This window comes from Fonsecaea pedrosoi, assembly GCF_000835455.1.
Source record: "Fonsecaea pedrosoi CBS 271.37 unplaced genomic scaffold supercont1.5, whole genome shotgun sequence".
Lineage (NCBI taxonomy): Eukaryota > Fungi > Ascomycota > Eurotiomycetes > Chaetothyriales > Herpotrichiellaceae > Fonsecaea > Fonsecaea pedrosoi.
In genome coordinates this window covers 1179020-1202500 of record NW_013550611.1, presented here as the reverse complement: position 1 = coordinate 1202500, position 23481 = coordinate 1179020, and the positions used below count along the sequence as shown (strand labels likewise).

General features: G+C 52.7%; 10 protein-coding genes across 10 annotated transcripts; 7 read left to right on the top strand and 3 right to left on the bottom strand.

Moving 5' to 3' along the window:
- Positions 1-282: 282 nt before the first annotated feature.
- Z517_07909 (uncharacterized protein) lies at positions 283-1122 on the top strand (the record flags this gene model as incomplete). The annotated part of the gene is made up of 1 exon (XM_013426430.1): positions 283-1122. The coding sequence occupies one exon, from the start codon at positions 283-285 to the stop codon at positions 1120-1122; it is 840 nt and encodes a 279-aa protein (XP_013281884.1).
- Positions 1123-1813: 691 nt separating this feature from the next.
- Positions 1814-3859, bottom strand: Z517_07908 (uncharacterized protein; the record flags this gene model as incomplete). Its single annotated transcript, XM_013426429.1, has 1 exon — positions 1814-3859. The coding sequence occupies one exon, from the start codon at positions 3857-3859 to the stop codon at positions 1814-1816; it is 2046 nt and encodes a 681-aa protein (XP_013281883.1).
- Positions 3860-4600: 741 nt separating this feature from the next.
- On the top strand, positions 4601-5383 carry Z517_07907 (uncharacterized protein; the record flags this gene model as incomplete). Its single annotated transcript, XM_013426428.1, has 1 exon — positions 4601-5383. One exon carries the CDS (start codon positions 4601-4603, stop codon positions 5381-5383), a length of 783 nt encoding a protein of 260 aa, XP_013281882.1.
- An 805-nt stretch (positions 5384-6188) lies between these two features.
- Z517_07906 (uncharacterized protein) lies at positions 6189-7183 on the bottom strand (the record flags this gene model as incomplete). Its single annotated transcript, XM_013426427.1, has 2 exons — positions 6189-6433; positions 6553-7183. 2 exons carry the CDS (start codon positions 7181-7183, stop codon positions 6189-6191), a joined length of 876 nt encoding a protein of 291 aa, XP_013281881.1.
- A 1879-nt stretch (positions 7184-9062) lies between these two features.
- On the top strand, positions 9063-11092 carry Z517_07905 (uncharacterized protein; the record flags this gene model as incomplete). Its single annotated transcript, XM_013426426.1, has 8 exons — positions 9063-9154; positions 9206-9229; positions 9292-9412; positions 9460-9613; positions 9666-9885; positions 9936-10182; positions 10279-10300; positions 10350-11092. The coding sequence occupies 8 exons, from the start codon at positions 9063-9065 to the stop codon at positions 11090-11092; spliced, it is 1623 nt and encodes a 540-aa protein (XP_013281880.1).
- A 765-nt stretch (positions 11093-11857) lies between these two features.
- Positions 11858-14746, top strand: Z517_07904 (uncharacterized protein; the record flags this gene model as incomplete). Its single annotated transcript, XM_013426425.1, has 1 exon — positions 11858-14746. One exon carries the CDS (start codon positions 11858-11860, stop codon positions 14744-14746), a length of 2889 nt encoding a protein of 962 aa, XP_013281879.1.
- Positions 14747-15418: 672 nt separating this feature from the next.
- Z517_07903 (uncharacterized protein) lies at positions 15419-16558 on the top strand (the record flags this gene model as incomplete). The annotated part of the gene is made up of 1 exon (XM_013426424.1): positions 15419-16558. One exon carries the CDS (start codon positions 15419-15421, stop codon positions 16556-16558), a length of 1140 nt encoding a protein of 379 aa, XP_013281878.1.
- Positions 16559-16840: 282 nt separating this feature from the next.
- Z517_07902 (uncharacterized protein) lies at positions 16841-18669 on the bottom strand (the record flags this gene model as incomplete). The annotated part of the gene is made up of 2 exons (XM_013426423.1): positions 16841-18263; positions 18317-18669. 2 exons carry the CDS (start codon positions 18667-18669, stop codon positions 16841-16843), a joined length of 1776 nt encoding a protein of 591 aa, XP_013281877.1.
- Positions 18670-19604: 935 nt separating this feature from the next.
- Positions 19605-20725, top strand: Z517_07901 (uncharacterized protein; the record flags this gene model as incomplete). The annotated part of the gene is made up of 2 exons (XM_013426422.1): positions 19605-19832; positions 19955-20725. 2 exons carry the CDS (start codon positions 19605-19607, stop codon positions 20723-20725), a joined length of 999 nt encoding a protein of 332 aa, XP_013281876.1.
- Positions 20726-22306: 1581 nt separating this feature from the next.
- Positions 22307-23471, top strand: Z517_07900 (uncharacterized protein; the record flags this gene model as incomplete). Its single annotated transcript, XM_013426421.1, has 4 exons — positions 22307-22422; positions 22508-22702; positions 22791-23137; positions 23209-23471. 4 exons carry the CDS (start codon positions 22307-22309, stop codon positions 23469-23471), a joined length of 921 nt encoding a protein of 306 aa, XP_013281875.1.
- Between the last annotated feature and the right edge of the window lie 10 nt (positions 23472-23481).

Below are 23481 nucleotides of genomic sequence, written 5' to 3'. Positions count from 1 at the left end.
CACACATTATGCGAGCTACGGGTATTTTCGACTCTGGAGAAGCTCATGTTCGTACTCCACGTGACACCCCGCTCCCTGGTTTGTACATTATCCTTTCATGCACGGACTCCGCACTTTGGTACAGCTCTAGCTGCAGCCGTTCTGACGTGGCAATCGTGATAAAGCCGGAGATGGCCTTCGGCGAGGACGACACATCTCCTCTCAGCACATGTACTAATATTCAACTCATTCAAAACCCCCTCAGACGACTAGGTGACACCGCCGTCTTCCACAACGTTTGCAATGACGGGCAAAACAGATGTCCCAGGAGTCGCGCTCATCACTGGCTCAGGCTCGGGCATTGGGCGAGCAACAGCTCTATCATTTGCGCAATCCGGTTGCACTCAAATCGCACTGCTCGATCTGAACGAAGACGGTCTCTCGGCTACGAAGAAACTCATCGAGGAGGCAGCCGGGGACAACAACTCTCTCAAAATCCATATTTACAAATGTGACGTTTCCAACCCGGACAGTGTCACGCGAGTCTACGCCGACGTCAAAGAAACATTCGGCCGTCTCGACTATGCCGTACATTGCGCAGGGATCATCGTCTTCGGGCGATCAACCGAGTTCTCCCTCGAGGATTTCGACAGGCAGAACAGCGTGAACTACCGTGGTTTGTGGTTGTGCTCTCGCGAAGCCCTTCGGATTATGCGTACTCAATCACTGGATTGCGAGGCGTATCCCGAAGCTCAGATCCCGCCGACTCGTGCCCAGCGTGGAAGCATCGTCAACATCTCCTCGGGCCTCGCATTAGTGTCGCAGTCCAACTGTCCGGCATACAGTGGTGCCAAAGCCGGCGCATTGGCAGTCTCCCGCTCCGACGGAATCGACTATGCGTCTGAACGTATCCGGGTCAACGCTGTCTTGCCGGGGATCGTGGATTCTCCAATGACAAACCCGGACCCCGAGACCCGGAAGTGGCTCGAAACGAACCCGGTCCAGAGCACGCCAATGAGGAGATTCGGACTGCCAGAGGAAATCGCAGACGTTTGTGTCTTTTTGTCTGGTAACAAGGCGAGCTTCGTCACCGGGGCAGGTTGGTGTGTCGACGGCGGTTTCATTGCTGGCATGGCATATTGATATTTGAGAAAGGGGTAATCTACCGGAAGAGACTTGCTTTTCTTCTTCTTCTTCATCGACCTGGTATGGATATGAGGTGAAGAGGGCACGTGTTCCTCTAGACAGGAACCATGTTCTCTTACCACACAAAGAGCCTTGTTTGTCGTAGGCTGCTCTCCAGTTCATGAGCCAAGAATCTTCTCCCCACATAGGAGGCTCTAAGAGATACAGGTGGCTCAACGGGCCGAGGGGCTCTCTAGCCACATTGTCACCGTCAAAAGAACCTCCTTAGATAACGGTACCTAGGTAGTCACATGGTCGATTTTGTTCTCCTGAGATTGGGCCTTTTAGATATCACCCAATCATGATGAAACTGATAAAGAAAAAAAAAAGGGTCGGTGGGTTTGACATTTCATTCAGTGGCAACCTTCCTTCCGTACCTACGCACTTTTGTACTACTTGTACTACATGATACTTGTAGGCGCAAGGAAGCACCTAGAAGTATGTGCAGAAGAGATTGGGTATTGGGTATTGGGTATTGGGTATAACTCTTATATAATATCGTTCGTGCGTATACTTTCATTCGCCGTGTCTCGTCTCTCATCTGCCGTCATCTCCTGGTACCATACCACGCCACACACATATGTCCATCCGTCCTGAGTAGTTTGTGACCCATGCCCCGACTTGAGTCTCGCTCTCTCTAATCAAGACCCTAGACCAGCTGTGGCGCTGGCTGTGGTGGGCTCGCAGCGGGACTCCTCTCGGTCTCAATCTTTGTCCGCAGCATCTTCACATAGATGCTTTGACTGTTCGGGCTCGCGCTCAGCAGGTCAAACAAGCACCGCAACTCCTCGCTGTCAGACCAGTTGGTGTTGGCGATCGTCAGCGCGTCCATCAGCGTGTATGCGACCTCGAACAGCTTCTCGAATATGCCAAGCCCGTGTACGAGGACCGCGTTGGGTGTCAAGTCGCAGATGGCGGCGCACAGATCTTTCGCAATGGCGATTGGATATGTCGAGGAGAATATAGGGTCGGAGGCGCTGTAGCTGATGAGGCCCTGGCGCATGGAGGCTTGCCAAAAGATCAACCTCAGCCAGTGGTGTGTGATAAGGACATCGGCTTTCTGGATGTCTGTCATGGCGAAGTGGTCGAAAGACATCTCTCTTAGTGAATGTTGGATGGCTGCCACATTATCGTACGGCTCGTAACCCGAGGATGCGCTTTCGAGGGGTGTGGTACTCCAGAGCTGGATAAACTTCTCGTCAAGGACAGAGAAGAGGTTAACCAGGGCGGAAAAGCCTGCCAGAATAAGCCCGTCCTGCTCATCGAAATATTCGCTGGACAAGATTGGCAATCGAGGGATTTGGGCGGGTTTGTTACGGAGGATGGCCAGTCCCCGTTCTGTAATGAAGAGCAAGGCGAACGTTCGCCTGGAACAAATTGCTTGGATCTCATCCATGCCGAAATAGGTGGATTCCAGGTGTAAGCCTTGTTCAAAGGCCATGGAAATAGCCTCGCGAAGGTACAAATAATGAGCCCGAGGCTTTTTAAGCTCAAACAGTGCAACGCAAATATGGTAACTGGCTTGTATTGACAAAAGGGTAGCCGACTCTGCCCAGTCGTATTGACATCGTAAAAGGAGACACAATTCCACAAACTGTTTTCCGAGTTGCATTTTCTTATCCAATGAGAGATCGGACTGGGGTGCTGCATGAAGAACGGTGTTTGCGCAGATCGATAAAATTAGGATCTTTTCTTCATTGGATAATCCATCAAAGCTATTGAGACGCTGAAGAAACGAACTCTCGTGAATCGTAGGTCGAATGGGGTAGAGATGTCGGAAATATTGACTGATACACTGCGTCATAAGTCGCGCCGACAAATCGAACTCTGCTGCTAATACTTGTATCTGATGTGGACTGTGGATATCTCCAGAATCGCTTCGATATAGATGTTTCGGTCCATGGAGTGGCATGGGCGAGCTTGTAGTGGTTAGGGTTGGAGAGGGAGCATTGGGGGGAGCACGATTCAATATGCTCTCGAGAGGTGCTGGCTGGGTGAGAGGCGTCGAGGCTCTTGATGGGGTTTGTGCATTTGACCTTGGAGGAACTGCATGTGGAACAGGAGGATACGACTCCTGGAAGATTTCTTGAGCCAGATCTCGGATCGACATGTATCCCTTGGACGAGAGAGGGGCCTGGAACTGCAGGAGCTCCGAAGTTTGCATCTGCCATGATGCTGGAAATTGAAAACCTGACTGCGCAAATTCTGTATGCGAAGTAGGATCAAATTCTGTGCCATTTTGAATGATTGGAACAGACCTGGGCACAGTGGACGGTCCGGTGTTTGGGCCATACGTGTCGCCAAAATACGAACTCGTGGGAGAGCTTAGTGATGATGCCAGAGGACTGTCGCTTGTCACGGTTCTATTGAACGAGGGCATTTGTAGTTGCAATTGGGACAAGTCGAGTGGTGGGAATGTTTGTTCTGTGGGTGAAGTCGCCTGGCTTTCGTCTCGCAATCGTGCCAGCACAGATCCTGAACCCTTCTTTGGCCCCCTCTTCTTTCGAGCGATCTCTCTTGTGCACCTTAGTCCTGCCGATATGCACCGCTCGCAGATCTCTTCTTTGGAGCATTTCACTTTCCTCCTTCTGCAAGCGTCGCAGGGCAAGAGAGTGTGGTGCGACTCGGCAGTGGCCTGCGCGCCAACGCCCGCCCGGTCTTCGAGGGCGTCTGCCATTTGCGTGAGGTTGTCCATGAGGATCGTTTGACGGCGATGAGGATATTCGCGAATGAAGGTGGGCCAGGTATGGGACACTTCTAGCCCTCGACTCAAGAAATGATCGTCGCCAGCGGTTCCATTGGGTTGAAGTGTTGGGATTGACGTAACCTGACCATCAGCCACGAAAAGCAGTACAAAAGGCTGCGAATCTCGAGAAGAAGAGGTTGGGTGGGACAGCTGGACTGGGTTCTAATCACGACAGAGAATACTGTGGGTGCGGACGAGCTGAGACCAACGCTGCATGAGCGACGCCGAGAACATGTGCGTCTTGTGATTTGAAGCTCATGGCGAGGCATTCCAACACCCCTCCTCCCCAGGAAAGTCATTCGTTTTGGCGTTCGGCGGTGGGGGGTTTCCTAACTCCTTATAGATGAGTGAGTTAGCTAATAAGCTGGATCAAGCGAGGGGTAAAAAGCTGGGGAGAGCTACCTAGGTACCTAATGTACCCAGTTATTCCTGCCTAGGCGCCCAACTTGGTTGTCCTAGGCGCGGTGGGTAGGGACTCCCGCCAATACCTACCTACCTAGGCTTCCATAGGCTTAACTGTTTTCGGTGGCCCGCAGCACCGAAATTAGCCCTGCCGGTGGGCGTCCAAAGTGCTTGAGCTCCTCTGATTATCTCAGACATAAACTTCCCGTCCTCGTTCCTCTTCAGCAGATTGATCGTCCCTTCGAGCAAAGGTACTTAGAACGACCTTCGTCGCCCTGCCTTGCAACCATGGCATCTGCTGTGGTCGTGGCCAGTCCGCCTCCCTTTACCCTCGACGCTGGTACCGCCATCTCCCTAGCCATCGCCTTCTCATTGATGCCATCGGCGCAGTTGCTGGCTGCTTATGCTTTGCCCAAGTCCGCACCTCGAAAGCTGTATTATATCTTCCTGTGGCATGCGTATGATTTCCTGACCCACTTCATCATTGAGGGCAGCTTCCTGTACCACTGCTTCTTCTCCTATCAGCAACTCCCGCCACAATCCGCCGATATCTCACATCCAGCTTCTTGGGGTGGTGAACCGCAAGCCTACCTGTACAATCGCCCGGACCGTCGTTATGGTGCACTATACTCGCAAGGGCCAATGGCCAGACTGTGGCAAGAATATGCAAAAGCTGATCGAAGGTGGGGAGGTGCAGACCTGAACGTTATATCGCTGGAACTGCTCACCGTTGGTCTGGCTGGCCCGGCTGCCGTGTACGTCTGTTATCTTGTCTCCAAAATTGCGAACACCACAGATGAAAGTGTCAAAAGTCGATATCAACCCCGGCTCTGGCTTACCGCGATCATGCTTGCGACTGGAGAGCTTTATGGAGGGTTTATGACGTTTGCTCCTGAGTGGTTGAGCGGCAACAACGCCTTGGCCGGCGACGACCCCGTCTATCTCTGGCTATACCTGGTGTTCTTCAACGTGTTGTGGGTCTTTACACCTTCTTGGATTCTGTATGAAGCCTACCAGGAGATTTCGGGAGCCTTTGCGAACAAAAGCGTATCGGCCAGGAAGATGAAGTGAGCCTGTGGCCTTGTACGGAATGGGAATGAACGTCGGGAATTGTGATCACCGGTAGCACTTCACAAGCATCATATATCACTTTCTCCCGCCAAGCCAGTCACTCAGAATATTATCAGCGGTGCTCCTCCAGTTCGCTACTTTATATTTTAAAGCACCGAAATTTCTGTCAACATTTCCCGATTCAAAGGTGTGCAACAGCCGAAGGAAGACCCCCCCAAGGCTACACTTCGATTCTGGGATCTGTGGACAAGGGTTCATGTTCTATCGGGTTGGTGGGCGGGGCCTTTCCCCCCTTCTCTACGATGGTATGTGCTTGCTGCTGCCTTGGAGATAGTAAATAGGAAGAGTTCGTCTGTATCACACTCTGTGACACATGTGAGCTCTCTCAACAGTACTATCTCCAAGGCAGCAGGGGGTCTCTCGCCATACCATCGTATAACAATTAGATCTCATGGTTGTGATGATCAACTCCCAAGCCTTGGGGGTTTCACCACAACAGATACCATGACATCTGATTGTTGAGAGATGGGGAAAGGTAACATCGGACTGGTGGGATGTGAACTTTTTGCCCCCTGGTGCTATGCAGGATGTAGTATGAAAAGCAGAGTAGGGTTCAACCTACATCAAGGGCAATATTATTTACATTTTCGTTTTACTTCACACTTGTTTTTTCCATCGACTAAATTTTTTTGGTGTGGAGGTTAATATCAGGTGCGGTACTATTCTATCCCTTTAGGTCTATATTAGGTATCACACCCATGGTGTTGCTCTGGCACCTCCTGGATCCTGGACATCTTGTCCATCTCTACCTGGAAGGCAACCTCAGCATGGCGACGACCGGTGCCACCTTCAGATCCTCATCCGGCACATCGACGTCGATGGTCAACACGGCCTTCCAGCCGTTGCGCTCGTACAGCTTGATCCCGGCCGGTCGCGCAAACAGCCACGAAACGATGTTTTCCCTGTCTGCGACTTCGACGCCCCACTCGAGTAGCTTCTGTCCGACACCCTGCCGTTGATACGAGGGATGGATCGCGAGCCAATGGAGATCTACAGGGCGAGGAGTGCCGGCATGATGTTTGTGTCAGTGAACTGTGTGAAAAATAATCGTTTGCGTGGAGGTACGCATCTCTAAGAAAAAGGGAGGGGAGGAAGGGTTCATGACCTACACAAATGCCTCTTCCCGCGAATGAAGCTGACGTACGCATTGCCTAGTTTTCGAAACAACTCGGCGTCGGGAGTTGGATAATAGGGCTTTGCTTTCCCTCCTGGCCTGAGTGCGCTGTCGCCGATAGCTGAACCTCTCGCTGTATTCGTAATTGGGACACGAGCTGCATCTTCGACATTGACACCTTCGGAGATTGGCACATTGACGACGCCCGTCTCGACGGCCGGTTTGTTCTCCTCTGTCTCGTTCTTTGGCGCAAACGGGTCCATCTTGGGCACCTCGAGGTATCCCTTCCGCCACATCGTGAAGCCCACAATGGTTTCGTGCTCCCGTTGGACCTCCGTGTCCGCTGTCACGCCAGCGTCCTTGGGATTTTCCACGCGGTCCTCGTTGGGAGAGGATGACACAACAGCCTTGAACATGAAGAACCGGCCCCTGTCGTCGCGCAGTGCGTCGGTCAATTTGTCGACGGTGTTGTCGTATACATTTTTACTGTAGCGCTTCCGAAACTCGTACAAGCCATCTGGTTTCATTGCGGCGTCGGCGAGGGTCGCGCAAGCGGGGATGTCGGCCTCAGACGTGAGCGGTTCGATTCTTATCGAGGCCGGGCCCTGAGAGGAAGACGACGCCATTGTTTGGAAACAAGAAACGGCCTTCACGGCGGCATATGCTGGCACGACGGTACCCGAGTTGTGGGAGGATACGCAGAAATTTCTAGACAATCAAGCCCCCAGCAACGGAATTTCACTCAATCTCACAGAATTTCAACTTGTAGATGGCAGACGCTCCAGTGCATTGCATGTGCGCTCTGCCCATGGATGGCCGAGGCATGAATGCGTCTTTGGGGAGAGGATATGATCGTTTGGTGGACTTGGGGTTATGACTCTTCATGTCAATTGCTGGCCAATCATATTCTTTGCGCATTTGATGTTGACCAAGAGTCCAAGCTGCTATTAGTGAATGCTTGCCTTGTTCACGAAACATCTTCTAACCAAGACGAGGCGGGTTCAATTCATGCGAAATAAAGACTCTTTCAATCCTCAGATGAAAAAGTATGTGAAGTGCCTCGAGTGTTGGCGCGTTCTTGGACGGGCTGACGTTGTCGGTCAGCCTCGCTTACATCAACAACCAACACAATTCATTCTTGTATATGCTCGCGGGGTAAATGTCGTTGAGAATGTGCCAGCTGGGACACCCCTCGTATTCGAGGACAATGTAGTCGGGTGCGTCGATGGGAGCACAGGTCAAGTTGTGTCAAAGTATCACATTGTGACTGCTCGTAGATTGCTACAGCTCTGTGGATCCCAATAGTTGGACTGCAACCCTTTTCCACTCTTCGTGGGTCCATCAAACCTCCCATGTAATTTTCCTGGTGGTCCACCTGAACCTCAGAGGTCTTAGAGGTGGTGAGGCTGCATGATCAGCAATCGAATTACCAACACGTGTTGACGATCCGGCGATGGAGCAACGGGTCGTCTTTCGGACCTGGATATGAATTGGGACACATGGTGCGCAGTGAGGTGCTCGCACGAGTCATGGATACTGGATACACGGCATGCACCCTGTCTGATTTGGAACAAGATCGGATATGTGGTGCCGTGGATCAGCTATTTGCCTTGGTGCCTTGACCCGTCGCTGAGAGATGAACCGAGCCCATCTAGGTGCGCGAGACGTTGACGGTTGTATAGATTGGTGCGCTTGAGTGATTCTAGGGTGGCAGATGGCAAGGTTGCATCGCCAAACACAGCAGGACTTGATGGGAGGGGATGATCGACACGTCTGTTGCATTCAGGCCCCCATGAGGTTGGGCTTTGGCGTGCCTTGATAGCCGTGGTGGAACTTGTTCAAGCAGTTATGCAAGGGAAGATGATCTCCACCGTTTGTCCCCATGTCCCTGGTTTGGGTGACTGGGCAAGACTGAATGTGGTCAGTGGCGCAAATGACGTACCAGGGCCTGTTGCTGGAGGGCGCTTTTTAGCTATAAATTTCCAAGGCCAAGATATACTAAGAGCGACTAGCCAGAGCCAATATGCTTTATCGAGGTCTGACTGGTCCATTCCACCGGGTGGCGCCTCCTCAACTGGGAACAAGCATAAGACGCTTATTCGACAAACAGCCTCGAGCCTGGCACTCTGGTAGAGCCCATGATCCACTACATCATGCACTCGATTCTACTCGTACTCTTTCTCCAGCTTCTCTCCCCGTCTCTCCACAATCAATAGACGACGCTACTCCTACGGAGAACACCAGGGTCTGTCAACCTTGAAAGCAGGGCGAAACGAGGTGGCACCATGTAACATTTCTCCGCAGCAGGTCACCGGAACACACGCAACGCAAAGGTCAATCTGGTCCAATACTTCGAAATGTTCGGGCGCATTTTCTCCCGTGTGGAAATACAAGAACCCTCCCCTCTACCGTCCACCGTTGCGCGTTCCCTCTCTCCACCTCGAGTGAACTCACGGACACCTTGGGTATCCCCTGATCACGTCGAGAGAGAAGCTGGTCGCCATCATGTATCAGATAGGTAATATTTACTTCATCACAGCCATCGCCGTGATCGGCGGTGGTCTGTTTGGTTTCGATATCTCGTCCATGTCTGCCATGTAAGTAAAGATCACGGCGGACACTCAATCAACTTGCTAATTGTCCGTCAGCATCGGCACACAGCAATACAAATGGTATGAATATGCACCCACTTATGCTTCTGCGTACCGCGCAGAGATTGACTAATTCCTCCTAGCTACTTCAACCAAGGTCCCAACGGACCTCCTCAATGCTCTGGCCCGAAGTCTGATGTACAAGGCGGTATCACTGCTTCAATGCCCGGAGGGTCATTCATTGGCGCGCTGGCATCTGGATTCGTAGGTTCCTGCAGCTGCTGGTGATGATTCAAACTGACGTGGCGTAGCTATCTGATATCTTTGGTCGCAAGAGAGCCATTCAGATTGGTGCCGTTATCTGGTGCATTGGTTGCATCATCGTCTGTGCTTCTCAGAACATTGGCATGCTCGTCGTTGGCCGTTTTATCAACGGCTTCAGCGTTGGAATCTGTTCAGCTCAAGGTAATTCTGTTAACTTTGTCGAGGAAAGAGTCCGATGCTGACATTGTGATAGTTCCTGTCTATGTGTCAGAACTAGCACCTCCCAGCAAGCGAGGAAGAGTCGTGGGAGCTCAGCAATGGGCCATTACCTGGGGCATTCTGATCATGTTCTACATCAGCTATGGCTGTAGCTTCATCGACGGAACGGCTGCGTTCCGTGTCCCGTGGGGTTTGCAGATGATACCCGCCATATTTCTCTTCTTTGCTTTGTTCCTCCTCCCAGAAAGTCCCAGGTACAAGCCTCAACCCAAGTCGTAGTGTACCAAGGCTAACGTCCTTGCAGATGGCTTGCACGCAAAGATCGTTGGGAAGATTGTCACAACATTTTGGCCCTTGTGCACGCAAAGGGCAACCGCGAGGCTCCATTCGTCCTTCTCGAACTCAATGAAATCCGCGAGATGTGCGAGTTTGAGCGACGGAACGCTGATGTTACCTACCTTGAGCTCTTTAAACCAAAGATGATCAATCGAACCCACATCGGGGTTTTCACCCAGATCTGGTCTCAGCTCACTGGAATGAACGTCATGATGGTGAGTTCTCCTGTTGCCAGAGACTGTCTCTTTCTAGAGGAATTTCTTCCTTGTTTCGCCGTCGACTCGAGCTCAGCTAACAGACCTTCCTTCTAGTACTACATCACCTACGTCTTTGGTAAGCAGACTTCGCTGGTAGTATTGGGAAATGCTGACGTGAATCGTAGGCATGGCCGGTCTCTCGGGCAATACTAACCTGGTGGCCTCGTCAATCCAATATGTCATCAACGTCTTCATGACCATTTTCGCCCTTGTTTTCATTGATCGATGGGGACGACGATGGCCCCTAATCATCGGCTCGACCTTTATGGCTATTTGGATGTACGCCAATGCTGGCTTGATGGCCTCTTACGGCGCACCTGCCCCTCCTGGCGGAGTTGACCACGTCGCTGAGGAGTCCTGGCAAATCCACGGCGGCGCTGCTAAAGGAGTTATCGCCTGCACATATTTATTCGTGGCTTCTTTCGCTCCAACTTGGGGGCCTGTCAGTTGGATCTATCCTCCAGAGCTGTATCCTCTTCGCGTTCGAGGAAAGGCCGTGGCCTTGACAACTGCGTCAAACTGGATTTTCAACTTTGCGCTGTCATATTTTGTACCCCCGGCTTTCGTCAACATTAAATGGAAGGTCTACATCATCTTCGGTGTCTTCTGCACGGTCATGACGATCCATGTGTTCTTCTTCTTCCCTGAAACTGCTGGAAAGACTCTCGAAGAGGTCGAGGAGATCTTCTTGAGCGATATCAAACCATGGAACACCCACGTCAACTACCATAACATCAAGAGGGAAGAGAGAGGTGAAGTGGACACTGAGAAGAAACTGAGCTATGCTGTGCACCGTGAACGAGAGGACAGCGAGCCTACTGAGGTTGGCCAGCAGACTCAGGAAATTGCCAAAAATGAGGCGGCTTGATTCAGGTGCGCCATGCAATGCCAATTCGTCTGGTGTGAAGACATCCGAAGGGAACAATACTGAACCGAATAGTAGGGGTCTGATGTGAGTGGGAAGCAGTTAGGATGCTGGAGGCAGAAGAGTTTGAAGACTTAGAAGAGGAAAAAAGTGGGAGATGTGGTCAGATTTGAGCCGAGTTTGTGCGGAGTGACTTAGCATTGAGATAGTCCACAGAAGAGTTCATGACAACTTCTTTATTCTGCTTGCTGCCTCTGGTGCTGCTAAAGACGTATCGACAAGCCGTGTCTCTAGAAGTAGCGTTGTAGCCCTATCGAAAATAACCCCCGGGATGCAAGGCCTGCTAGGTGCCTGCGGTGCTGATGGCCGCATCGAGGAACTAGATTTAGCTAGCGACCCGAGCTGCTCCAGTCAATAAAATGGCCGGACTCCCACAACCCGAAAAGTAAAAATAACCGCCTTCTTTAAGGCAGGCAAAATGCGAAATTCGCCTCTTGCGGAGGCTGGACTGGGCGACTGGGCGCCCGCAAAAGGATATACACACCACACCACTCATCCAACACGGCTCACTTTTGCCTTTTGCCAACTTGTCGATGCCTTTTCGCTCTCTCTCATGATCTCTTCCTCTCCACTCGTCCTGTCACAGCTCTTTCCAGGCGAGATATCAAGGATGACAGTGCTGGGGGCGCAGATTTCCCGAGGCTGATTTCGCAACTATAGCCACCAAGCAGGACAGCCCGTTATATCATGACATCGCCTCTATAGCTCATGGCTGCCATTACCGAAACCCCGGCCACCGGCCTTCTCAACCTGGAGAAGGAGCTCGTCTGTTTCATCTGCACCGAGGTTCTCTACCAGCCTCTGACCCTTCTCGACTGCCTACATACCTTCTGCGGCTCTTGTCTGAAAGAATGGTTCTCCCACCAGTATCGCAAAGCCACCAACTCGCGTGCGCCATCCCCCACAAACCCCTACACCTGCCCAACATGTCGCGCTCCTGTCAAAAATGCACGCCCCTATGCGAAGATCAATACCCTGCTGGAGATGTTCTTGATTGCGAACCCTGACAAGGATAGAACCCCGGAAGAGAAGGCCGAGATGTCACAGGCATATAAACCGGGCGACGAAATTCTACCAAAAGTTGAGAACCATCGGAGGAGGGAGAGAAGAAGGCGGGAAGAGGAGGACTCGGGAGAATCAAGGAATGCGGATGGCGGACACGGCGTGACAAGCAGACGCGACCAACATCTGGATCCCGCCTCCGCTGACCGCAGAGGAGCCACCAGCGGAAGTAGTAGGAGTCGGGAACGAAGAGACACGACGGACAGGCAAAGAGATGCTGATCGCCGGCAGAGACGTGAACAACAGCGCATCTCAGATGCGGAGGCTTCTCGACCGCGAACGGCAGGCACTTCCAATGCAGCAGTTCCTTCGACCCCGTCTCCGCCAACTAGTTCACCCAGGCATCCCGAGGCGGTGGAAGCACGTCAAATGGATTCTCCGACGGTCGCCCATCAAGCAAGTCTGATATCCCTGGTCAGCGCTTCAGAAAGTGGCACCGGCACAGGTGATAGTTTGGACGAGGCACGACTCATGCAAGAGATCATGTCCGAAGGTCTTCTGGAGGGCATCAATCTCGATGAACTGACGGAGCAAGAACAGGATGTGCTCAGCGAGGCCATCGCCGAACGTATCAGGCAATTGCACGCGGAAAGACATCGCCGACAAGGCTCAGATGATAGTAGGCCTGATACTCAGAGAGATATAACGAGGTCGTCGGATCCACAGGCCGAAGAAAATGTACGCCATTCCCGTCAATCCTCCAGGAGCAACAATCGCGAACGAACGCAGCCAAGTCCGAGATCGAGCCACAACGTGGTCATCGGTGGCAACGGCACCCGGCATGCCACAGCGTCGTCTCAATCGACAGACCATCTGCTGACGCCTCCGCCAACTACGTCTCATCGACGGAGAGCCTCTGATGAGACTCGACGAAGGGCGGATTCCGCAACGAGAACCGACCGGGTGCCCCAACCTGCCGCGAGATCAGCGACGGATCTTTCGAACAGACCTCACTCAAACTCAAGAGGTCACGATCGGCTCCAGCACCTTGAGCAGGTATCACATGCGCACAGATCTAACACGGAGCCCAGAACATCGCCGAGAGCCTCTGAAGTCTGGCAGGCCGCTGGTGGACGTCACATGTCTAGCCCGCCACAAGTTGCTTCGCCTGCCCAGCAATCACCAAGGCCCGATTCTGTGCCCCCTGTCATGTCGAGTGTGGCCATCGGCCCCGTCCCGACCTCCATTCCTACACTGGAATCAGAGGCTTCTGTTCCTGCGCCAGCAGAATTACCCGCTACGAGCGTTACAGCCAAGTCCGATGTCCCGTCCGTTACTTGCTTGCGTTGTTCTCGGTCGAACATTCAACATGAAATCCACAAGCACTGTGCGACTTGTAAGGCTGACATCTGTCTGAGGTGCTACCGAAGTGGGCGAGGATGTAATCATTGGTTTGGGTTTTATCGGTCTGCCATGCTCAAATTCAACGCGTCTCATCCACCAAGTCGGAACAATCAGTCCATCGGCCTGCCACACCTGCTAACCAGCCGACAATATGAGAGACCCTCACCAACCACGGCCCAATCACCGCGCCTAAGAGAAGGCAACTTTTGTGACAGATGTGGAAGTTTTGCTAATGATTACTTTTGGTCGTGTGACTATTGCAATGAAGGCGAATGGGGTTTCTGCAATGACTGTGTCGGGAGCAACCATTGCTGTGACCATCCATTACTGCCAGTCGCCTACAAATCATCCGACTCGAACCCGGGAAGCTCGAGATTGGGAGGAGGTTCAGGTGCTGCCACGCTGAGCCCTTACAGTTCTGGTGGGCGCGACATCTCCCCTGCTCAAAGCGCAGCTTCAAGCGTCACTTCAGGAACCGGGCCTTATCCTGGCCTCCGCCCCGACTTTTTGCCCTTGGCTATAACAACCAACTGCGACATTTGCTCTCGGCCAATCACACCACCAGAGACCCGGTACCATTGTCCAACGCATCCGACTCCCGCTCCCCAAAACCCCAATCAAAAGGGCGACTACGACATTTGCAGCACATGCTACCATGGCTTTGTTGACTCTGGGCGGATGAAGCGTGAAGATGGGCCGGATGGCTGGCGTCTCTGTCCCGACGGGCATCGAATGATATCCGTGACGTTTGAGCGGGACGAAGAGGGCAACGAGCGCAGAATCATCACTCGTGACATCGTGGGTGGGGCACAAATGTCGGACGCAGATATGGCGGCATGGAAACTTGCGATGAAGAATCTGCACCGTGTCGACCGAGCAAATCTCCCCGCTGTGCGAGGTGACTGGAGCTGGCGAGAAGACGAAAATGGCACACGACGTAAAACACGAGCACGAACCTCCACTCTCCCACGCCCAGGAATGCAACTCCCGCCGGATGGTGGATGGGGAAAGACTTGCATTGCCAGATGGGGTTATTACCCTCCCGAAGATGACGGAAAGGCCAGGGATGAGCTGATGTTCCCCAAGTATGCTAATATCCGGGAGGTGGAGGAAATCAACGACGAGTGGTGGTTTGGCGTCTATGCAGGGGATGCGGGCGTTTTCCCGGCAGTGTTTGTGAACCGGGCCTAAAAGTCGCGGACGTCAGGCTATGAAGTATACGACCATGACATTGTGAGTTTCTTGATCAGCAGAGATCACCATGAAAAGTAATAGGAGGAATGCGACATTGGATTTGATGTTGGAATGTGTTATGACCTGGATAAGGGCAAACGAGGACTTGTCAGCGATTATTTACCAAGGCAAAAGAGATACCTGGCTCTGAGCCTAGAGCCTGACGAATTGATATGATGCATTAAGTACCCCAGCACTCTCTATCTATCTACATGGTTGTATACTTTGAATGCATTGTGGTATAGGGAGCGCAAAAGGAGACCCGAGGCTGTGTAAAAGCCAACTTACAGCATTGGGTGGCGCTACATTATTACCTCGTGAGGGGCGAGGCTACCACCACTACCATCGATTAGGCTGACATAGCGAGGCTGCCATATCAGAAAACTCTCCGGTTCAAGTAATTCAAATCTTCTCCCACACTCCATCAGTGACTTCTCCGGCATGAACCACCAACGGTCTGCCTGTGATCGCTGCAGGGGTCAGAAGCTACGCTGTCCACGCAGCGATCAAGCCAATAGTGAGCCATGCGCCAGATGCCTGAAAGTCGGGGTTCAGTGTGTTACTAGCAGTGCGCGGCCGCTGGGACGGCCTCGAATAACAGGATCAGCTGGCAGAAGGACCAAATCTATCATGGCAAGAAGCACGGTATCCGAAGCACTGGACACCGAATCTACTACTTCTCCACGTCAAACGTCAGCTGCAGAGCGTCTGCAAACGGGTCCCAATTTGTGGACGCCGCAGAGTCAGAGTCAGAGCCAGGATCTGTACGCGGACTTTCTCCAAGATTCATCCTACGTGACAAGTCCGTCTTTCGAAAATCAAACACCAGACTTGACGTTCGAGGCAAATTCAGGGTCGGGGTATACTTTTGATCTGCAGATGGAAGCTCACGTTGGGCCGTTAACGCAACTTCCTCAACACTCGCAGCATACCTTTGAGCTGCCGGCTGCTATTCAAAATTACATACCAGGGCCATCACCGGACCTGCTCGAGCCCGCAGACACAATCACGGCTCTATCAAGATTAAATGCAGACTTCGCTAGACAGGTATCCAACGTCGACGCATACATCTGGGGGCCTGCGAATGCAGCGCATCATTGTCTCGAAAAGCTTCACCGAGTTGAAGGCAACCCGATGGCAGAGCTGCTGCAGAGCACCTCTCGATTCGTTTCGATTCTCGAAAGTCTAGCCCCGTTGTCATCACTAAAAAAGTCATCTACTACCGTCGGATCTGCTGTCTCGAACTCCAATATCTCCGATTTGGATTCATGGCAAAGGCAGACGTCCCTTCCTGCTCCATGCTCGCAATCTCAGTCACCATCGACAAGGCTGAGCTCACTGAGCATCCCAGTCGTGCTAATGCTTCTTTCAAGCTACCTCCTCCTCTTGGAGCTCTACAACACGGTCTTTAAGCGCGTCACAGACGCCATGTCGAAGCTGGGCGATATGAATACTTATCTCCAGGACTTGCCGGAGTTCCAGGTTGCCGGACTGCCCTCCATGAAGGCGCAACTGTACGCCAAGATCATCGTCCAAGTCATTGAGCATCATTTCGACCGTCTAGAGCGCCTCATAGGTCTCCCTGAAGAGTTCGGCTTGTCGGAGCGGGCTGCGGATTCGGAGGGCTTGCTGAGTACTACTCCGGGCATATCTCAACTTCTACACATTGCTGTGACGCAGACGGCAGGATGGCCCAGTACTTCGGGCACTTCAACGCTGAAGTCGCTCAGATCGCACCTCAGAGATCTTCAAAGCATGCTATCTACATAGAAACTAATTCGTTGCAAACGTTGAACCATTCTGGGACAAATCTTGTCAGAAATACCAGGGATATTTCTTTGAAGAATTTCTACCGGAAGAGTTCACCAAAAGCTTCGCAAGATGAGCCAAGCTATACCCTCAGCTTGGTCATGTACCATCTGCCCCATCTCAGAGGAAATCTGGACTCGCTTCTGTCGCCGTCCTATCGTGCGAGCCTGGGGAAGCCACATGCATGTTGTACAATAATTCGCCATGAACCTCGGGCTACAGCGTCTCGAGGTCAGACTGCTTTCAAGCACTGCTAGTGTCCTCTTTCGAGGCACTGTCTTTGTTCTCCTTTTTCTCCATGCCAAATTCAGTTTCAAGCTCCTGACGAAGAGGTATCTCTTTCTCAAAGAACGGCAGCAAGAATCCCAGCGCCGCGAAGCCAATGCTAACCTGCCATGTGCGGCGGAGGCTTCCATTCAACACCTCGATGAATTGTTCGCGGGTGGGAGCCGATAGTGTGTCGAGAAAGGCAGCTGTGGCATGGCTGTACGCCTGACCATTGATAAGTTGCCGTCTGATGACAGGGTCTGCGATGTCCGTGGTCGCAAGCTCGTCGAACCGATTGTTCAATATTGCGGCAGGGATTGCAGTACCCCATGTCATGCCAAAACTACGCACGAACGCCCAAGTGGATGTTGCAAGTGCCGTGTCGCTTTCTGAGAGAGGCGCCATCACTGTGGGCAGCAACGTCGAGATGACGAGGCCGCCTCCAGCAGAGAATATCACTTGAAAGCCAACCCACGTCCCTGTGGACGAGTGTTGGTCGAGGAGGCTGAAGAGGCCGAAGCTCAGCACGACCAATGCGAAACCTGCGAAGTGTATGGGTCGGTATCGGCCGAATTTGGACATGGCCACCCCTCCCATTGCAGCAAATGGTACGATGACCAGTATGCTGGGCAGAAGTTGTACTCCGGAGTAGGTCGGTGAGGAGCCAAGGACGCCTTGAAAGTATACGGGAAGAAAATAGAGCGTCCATATGAAGACTATGCTGTGCAGCAAAGTGAGAATATAGGCGATGGCCGAAGTGCGATTCGACATGAGATGCAGCGGCATGGTTGGCTGGGGAGCCAGGCGCGTTCCTTCGAATGCGAGAAAGCCTACTAGGCCGACGAGGCCGGTGACCAGTGGCACAATGACATGGTATGATGACCAGGGATATAACGCACCGGCCCAGGACAGCGCGAGGAGGATGGCGCAGATGGACGCGATGAAGATGGCGTTGCCAGGCCAGTCAATCGACGTCAGCTTGGTGGCGAGCCTGGTGTTCTTGTTCCAGGTCACCTTCAAAAAGGCCAGAAGCAGTGCCAACGCGACACCGCCAACGGGGAGATTGAGGTAAAAGACCCATCGCCAGGTGGCGTGGTCGACGATGAGACCGCCGAAGAAGGGCCCGAGCGCCGTGCCGAGCGAAATCAGGCCGACGATGATGGCAATGTAGTTGCCTCGTTGTCGCAAAGGAACTAAGTCGCAAATGATCATCTCGACGAGGACGCTGATGCCACCGGCGCCGACTCCCTGGATCACACGGCCGGCGATGAGCGTCGCCATGTGGTTGGCCCCTCCACATATACCACTGCCCAGGACAAACGCCGCTGTTGCACCGATTGTTGGCCACCGACGACCAAAGGCATTGGCCAGCTGGCCGTAAAGGGGCTGCAATGCGGTCCTGTGGGCACATTAGCATTGGCCATGCCACGTTGATGCCACGTTTGAACTTACATGGTTAGGAAGTAACCGTTGGCGGCCCAGATGTACAAGTCACCACCACCTAGATCCGCGATGATAGAGGGCAGGGCTGTGGATGTGATGGTTCCCTCCATGGCGATCAACAGACTCGTGAAGCTGAGTGCCACGATAATCATCCAGAAGCGCAATCCTTTCTTTTGTCCAGTTTTGGAGAGCTTGGTCGCGGTCTGAGGATCGTTTGGGGGCTTCGTCTCTGCCTCCTCGCCGGCTGCGTCGTCGTCGTCTGTCTTGGGAATGGCATGGAGTGCAGCCTTGTCGGGCGGGAGGTCCATTTCCACACTCTGACTCGACTCCTTGTGCGAACCGTCCTCTTCCAGCGCACTCATTCTTTTCCTTCCCTTCTATATTCTAACCTTTCTACTGTTTTTGACAGAAGGAGGCGCCTTGACCGGTCGCGAGATGGCTTATTTGGGTTTGACACACCTGTTTTCGAGGAAGTGGTTTGGCGTTCCCAACACCAATCTTGAGGAAAATAAGGTGGCCAGAAACATAAAGACAAACACAAAGGGGTTTCCGGCAGAGATCTTAAGTATGGTGCTGTCATTGTTACTGCTACTCCTGCTACTGCTACGCACAACGAGCGCAGTTGATGGACTCGGAGGCTTTCTCCTTTTTTTTTTTGACATTCGGAGGCCTTTCACTTGCACAAGTCTGACCAGTTTCTTGTCGGAGACCTTTGAGTCGGAAATTAGGCATCTGCGATTGTTGCGAAGTCATGACATGGTTGGCCATTTCTTCGATATTGTTACGGGAAGTCATGAAGATGCGGTGGTTCATACCTACTTGTATACCTCGTAACTCTGTACATGACTCTACCTTCTATTGATTGGTTCGAACCAGGTACTCCGATCATAGGAGCTGCCCATGGATAATATTCCCGGGTTCGCCCGGCGGGCCCGCCTCCCCCAGAATAAAATGTACCTTTTTACTACTTGTACTTTGTATACAGCCAGCTAACGCCTCGGAGAGGGAGGTGGGCGATCCCGAGCTTGTCGTAACCCGAGGATGCGTAACTTTAACAGTCACCACAGCGAAACGTTCTCTACGGGCCAATGATGATGGGCTTTTCAAACATCACTGAGCGGGCACTCCATCGGTATAACTACATAGAACTTGTATTTAGTGAGTTGATGGTTCGTACTACAGGTTATCGCCTTTTGCCAGATCTCGCATATACAACAGACAAGCGAACTAAAACACCATCACCATCATCATCATACTAAGCGACCACCAGATCAATCCAATCCAAACATTGTATATCATGGCCTCGTCGTCGTCAGACCCGCAGTTGCCCGCCAACATTGGCTTCATCGGCCTAGGGAATATGGGCTTCCCCATGTTTTCCAACTTGGTCAGTAAATTGCCGGCGACATCGACGGTGCATTTCTACGATGTCAACCCGCGATCGATAGAGATGGGCTTGAACGAGTCGGGCGCGGTGGCCAAGTTGGATGCATGCGGCAGTTCGAGAGAGGTTGCGGAGAAGAGTGTATGTATTTTCGTTGTTCTCCCCTTTAGAGAGGCTTCGGCCAAGTCAGTTAGCCACGAAACCAGCCCAGCCAGCCAGCCAGCCAACTGACCGAATGGCCTTGAGGGAGGGGGGAATAATAGGATCTACTGTTGTCGATAGTCCCCGAGGGGAAACACGTCCGGGCTGTCTTTCTGGATCCAGAAAACGGCGTGCTGGCCGCCAAAGACCTCTCGGACAAGATCCTCATCGACAGCAGCACCATCGACACGGTCACGTCGCTCGAGGTCGGCGAGCAGACCCGGACACGACACCCGAAGGCACACTTCTTCGACGCGCCCGTGTCGGGCGGCACGGCGGGCGCGAAGCGAGGCGTCATCACGTTCATGGTCGGGTGCACGGCGTCGGACCCGCACTTCCCGCTGCTCAGGACGCTCATGGCCCTGATGGGCAAGAACATCTACGCGTGCGGCGGCGCCTCGCTGGGCCTGACGGCCAAGCTGTGCAACAACTACCTCAGCTCGTCCATCACGCTGCTCAACGCCGAGACGTTCAACCTGGCCATCAAATCCGGCATGGACCCGCGCACGCTGCAGGAGATCCTCAAGACCGCCACCGGCGGCAACATCAACGCCCAGAACGCGAACCCCGTGCCGGGCCTGACGCCCAATTCTCCCGCCTCGCACGACTACGCCCTCGGGTTTCGCATCGAGTATACCTGCAAGGACATGGCGTTGGCCCTCGACGCGTGCGACCGCGTCGGCGCCAAGTTGTGCATCGGGCAGGCCGTCCTGGACGCGTTTGACGACGCGAGCAAGGACCCCCGCTGTGCCGGGTTGGACACGAAAGTCGTTTTTCGGTACCTCGGTGGTGATGAGAAGTGGCAGGATAAGTTTCCAGAAGGGGGGAAGTGATGACGGGGGAGTTTGCTGGATGAGGTTGGTTGAGGTTTAGAGGTGTTGCACGTACATATGCCCAGGGTAGGGAGATGCCCCTCGAACTTGTTATGTGATATATCGAGATACGCCGCTAGACATGGTGGATATACGACTTGTCATGTATAGATATCTACTATAGATCTACATGTCGCCGTGAATATCTAGTGTATAGGGGTCTCTAAAATCGCCACAGGAGATTGAATAGTTCATCAACACGATAATAGCCCTCCGGAGGGCTGAACCGGGAACTGGTTGCTTGTAGCTGAACGTTGGATTGCCGGTCACCAGGCTCCGGGATCGACGCTTTATTTGAAGCCACCGTTGCCCCTCAAACAGAAAAGCTTGTCGCTCTCTCCAGTCTGCCAGTCTAGATTCGCGACCGTACCGACGACGTCTTTGGATCCACGGCAACGACCAAAAAGCTAAAAGACGCTTGTTCCTCCTTCTCGCCCCGTTTGTTGTACACTGATACTCTGATCTGGTCTGGTCTGGTCGATACGTCCAACAGCCCCAAGACCACTACGACCAGGCACGCCACTGCAATTGTCCCCCTCTGTGGTGTCCTTGAAATCCTTAACCCTGAATGCGTTGGCGGCGCAATCCGAGACGATACAGCACGACACTCGACTAGACGTCGTCGAGCCACATAACCAAGTCCATGTACCTACATATATACTTCATGAACCACCACCACGACGCATAGTAGTTACTAACTCTGTCGGGGCACCTCCAAGATATCTAGGTAGATATGATACAATACGAAGCGTGACAACATCATCGCCATCGATCGTGCAAATACCGGCGTTTTCCCCGGTCTCTTTATGGTCTTGTTTCCCCGCAGACGGATTTGCCGAGGAGGTGGGAGGCTCCGTGGCTCGTGCTCCCCCAACAAGTTATGGGGGGATATGGGGATATGGAGTAACGAGGGATGGAGTAAGTATGGATGTGGTTTGATTATTGAGAGAGGAGAAACAACCGCCGGTAGTCATCAGTAAACTAAACTAATAAGAGAGGGAGAGGGAGTTCATTCATGTGATTAATTGAGGTCCTTATCAGAAGAGCAGCGTCTAGACAAGATTCTCCTGTTATTTTTCGGTGCGACTGGCTAGAAGTATACTTTACCGAGTGCTCGGCAATTACATTCACCCCACCAAAAAGGGGGTTGCAGCCTCGTCGTGCCCGTCATCGACCTCTTCCCCAACCACAACCACAACAACTCCTCTACCAAAGTCGTCACAAATGGGTTCCGCGGAAACCATGAAGGCCTTGGTCTTCCACGGCCCATATGATGTGAGATTGGAAGACCGACCCAGTCTGTTTATCATCCGACCCGTCGACGCGCGGTGAAATAATGTGACTGATTTTGCGGGATAGTTCCTCGCCCGGCAGATCCTACGGACGTGGTGATCAAGACTACCTCGGCGGCTTTGTGTGGAAGGTAACATTCTCTCCATCTTCTCCTACCTGTGAATTATGTTACCGTGCGCGTAGTGGCTGACTGGTTGGGTTGTTGGTGGAAGCGAGTTGCACCGATACCGAGGACACTCAAAGATCAATATGCAGCCAGGGTATATCTGTGGACATGAAGGCATGGGCATCGTCCATGAGGCGGGCAGCGAGGTGAAGAACTTTAAAAAGGGTGACCGGGTGATTGCGCCCTTTACCATCAGCTGGTGCGTATCTTCCTCCTGTTGTTATTTCTTGGAGACACTGGTTGTCTGAATACCCCCCCAAAACTCTTGAATCTGATTCTTCCAGTGGCGAGTGTTTCCATTGCAAGAGAGGCATTACGGGCCGCTGTGTGAAATGCAAGTCTTTCGGGTCCGTCGCCCTGGATGGATCACAAGCACAGTATTTCAGGGTTCCGTTGGCGGATTCTACCTTGTTTCATACTCCGCAGGAAGGAGACCTCGGGGAACTGTTGATCTTGATGACGGACATATTTCCCACGGGGTATGCAGACGATCCATCCTCTTGACATTTCTCTTCCTTATCTTTGCAGAGGGGAAACAGTTTGTATGTCTGGCTGAATAGGTGACAGATTCAACGGGGCGAGAAACGCATTTCGAGAAACTCCAAGCGACCAGTGGAAGGATATGACTGTGGTGGTCATCGGCTGTGGTCCTGTTGCGCTGTGCGCCATCATCAGCGCCCTCGAGTACAAACCCGCCCGGATAATCGCTATCGACTCGGTCCCGAATCGCCTGCAACGTGCAAAAGACCTGGGGTGCATCCCGCTCAACTTTAAGACGGTAGATGTGGTCAAAGAGGTGATGGCACTAACAGACGGCAACGGCGCTCATGCAGTTATCGAAGTGGTCGGTCTCAGTCCCGCCCTCAAGACGGCCTACGATGTCATCTGTCCCGGCGGCAAGATCAGCTCTGTAGGTATGTGCTTATCAATCTCACTGTCTCACATCCTTTTAACTGCTTGAACCGTTTCTTGACACTGCCGATAGGAGTTCACAATGCCGAGCTCCCATTCACGGCGGCAGATTGTTACAACAAGAACGTTCACATCCAGTTCGGCCGCTGTCCGGCCAGGTACGTGTTCAACGAGGCTTTGCAGGCCCTGATCCGCAATAAACACATAATCGAGAAGATGGGGTTCATTGATCTCGTGCTGCCGAGCTTGGATGAATCTTGTGTGGATGCGTTGCGCCGGTTCGAGCGGGCAGAGGTCAATAAAGTGGTCTTCAAGCCAAACGGCCCAGATGCCTAGTTTTGGATTA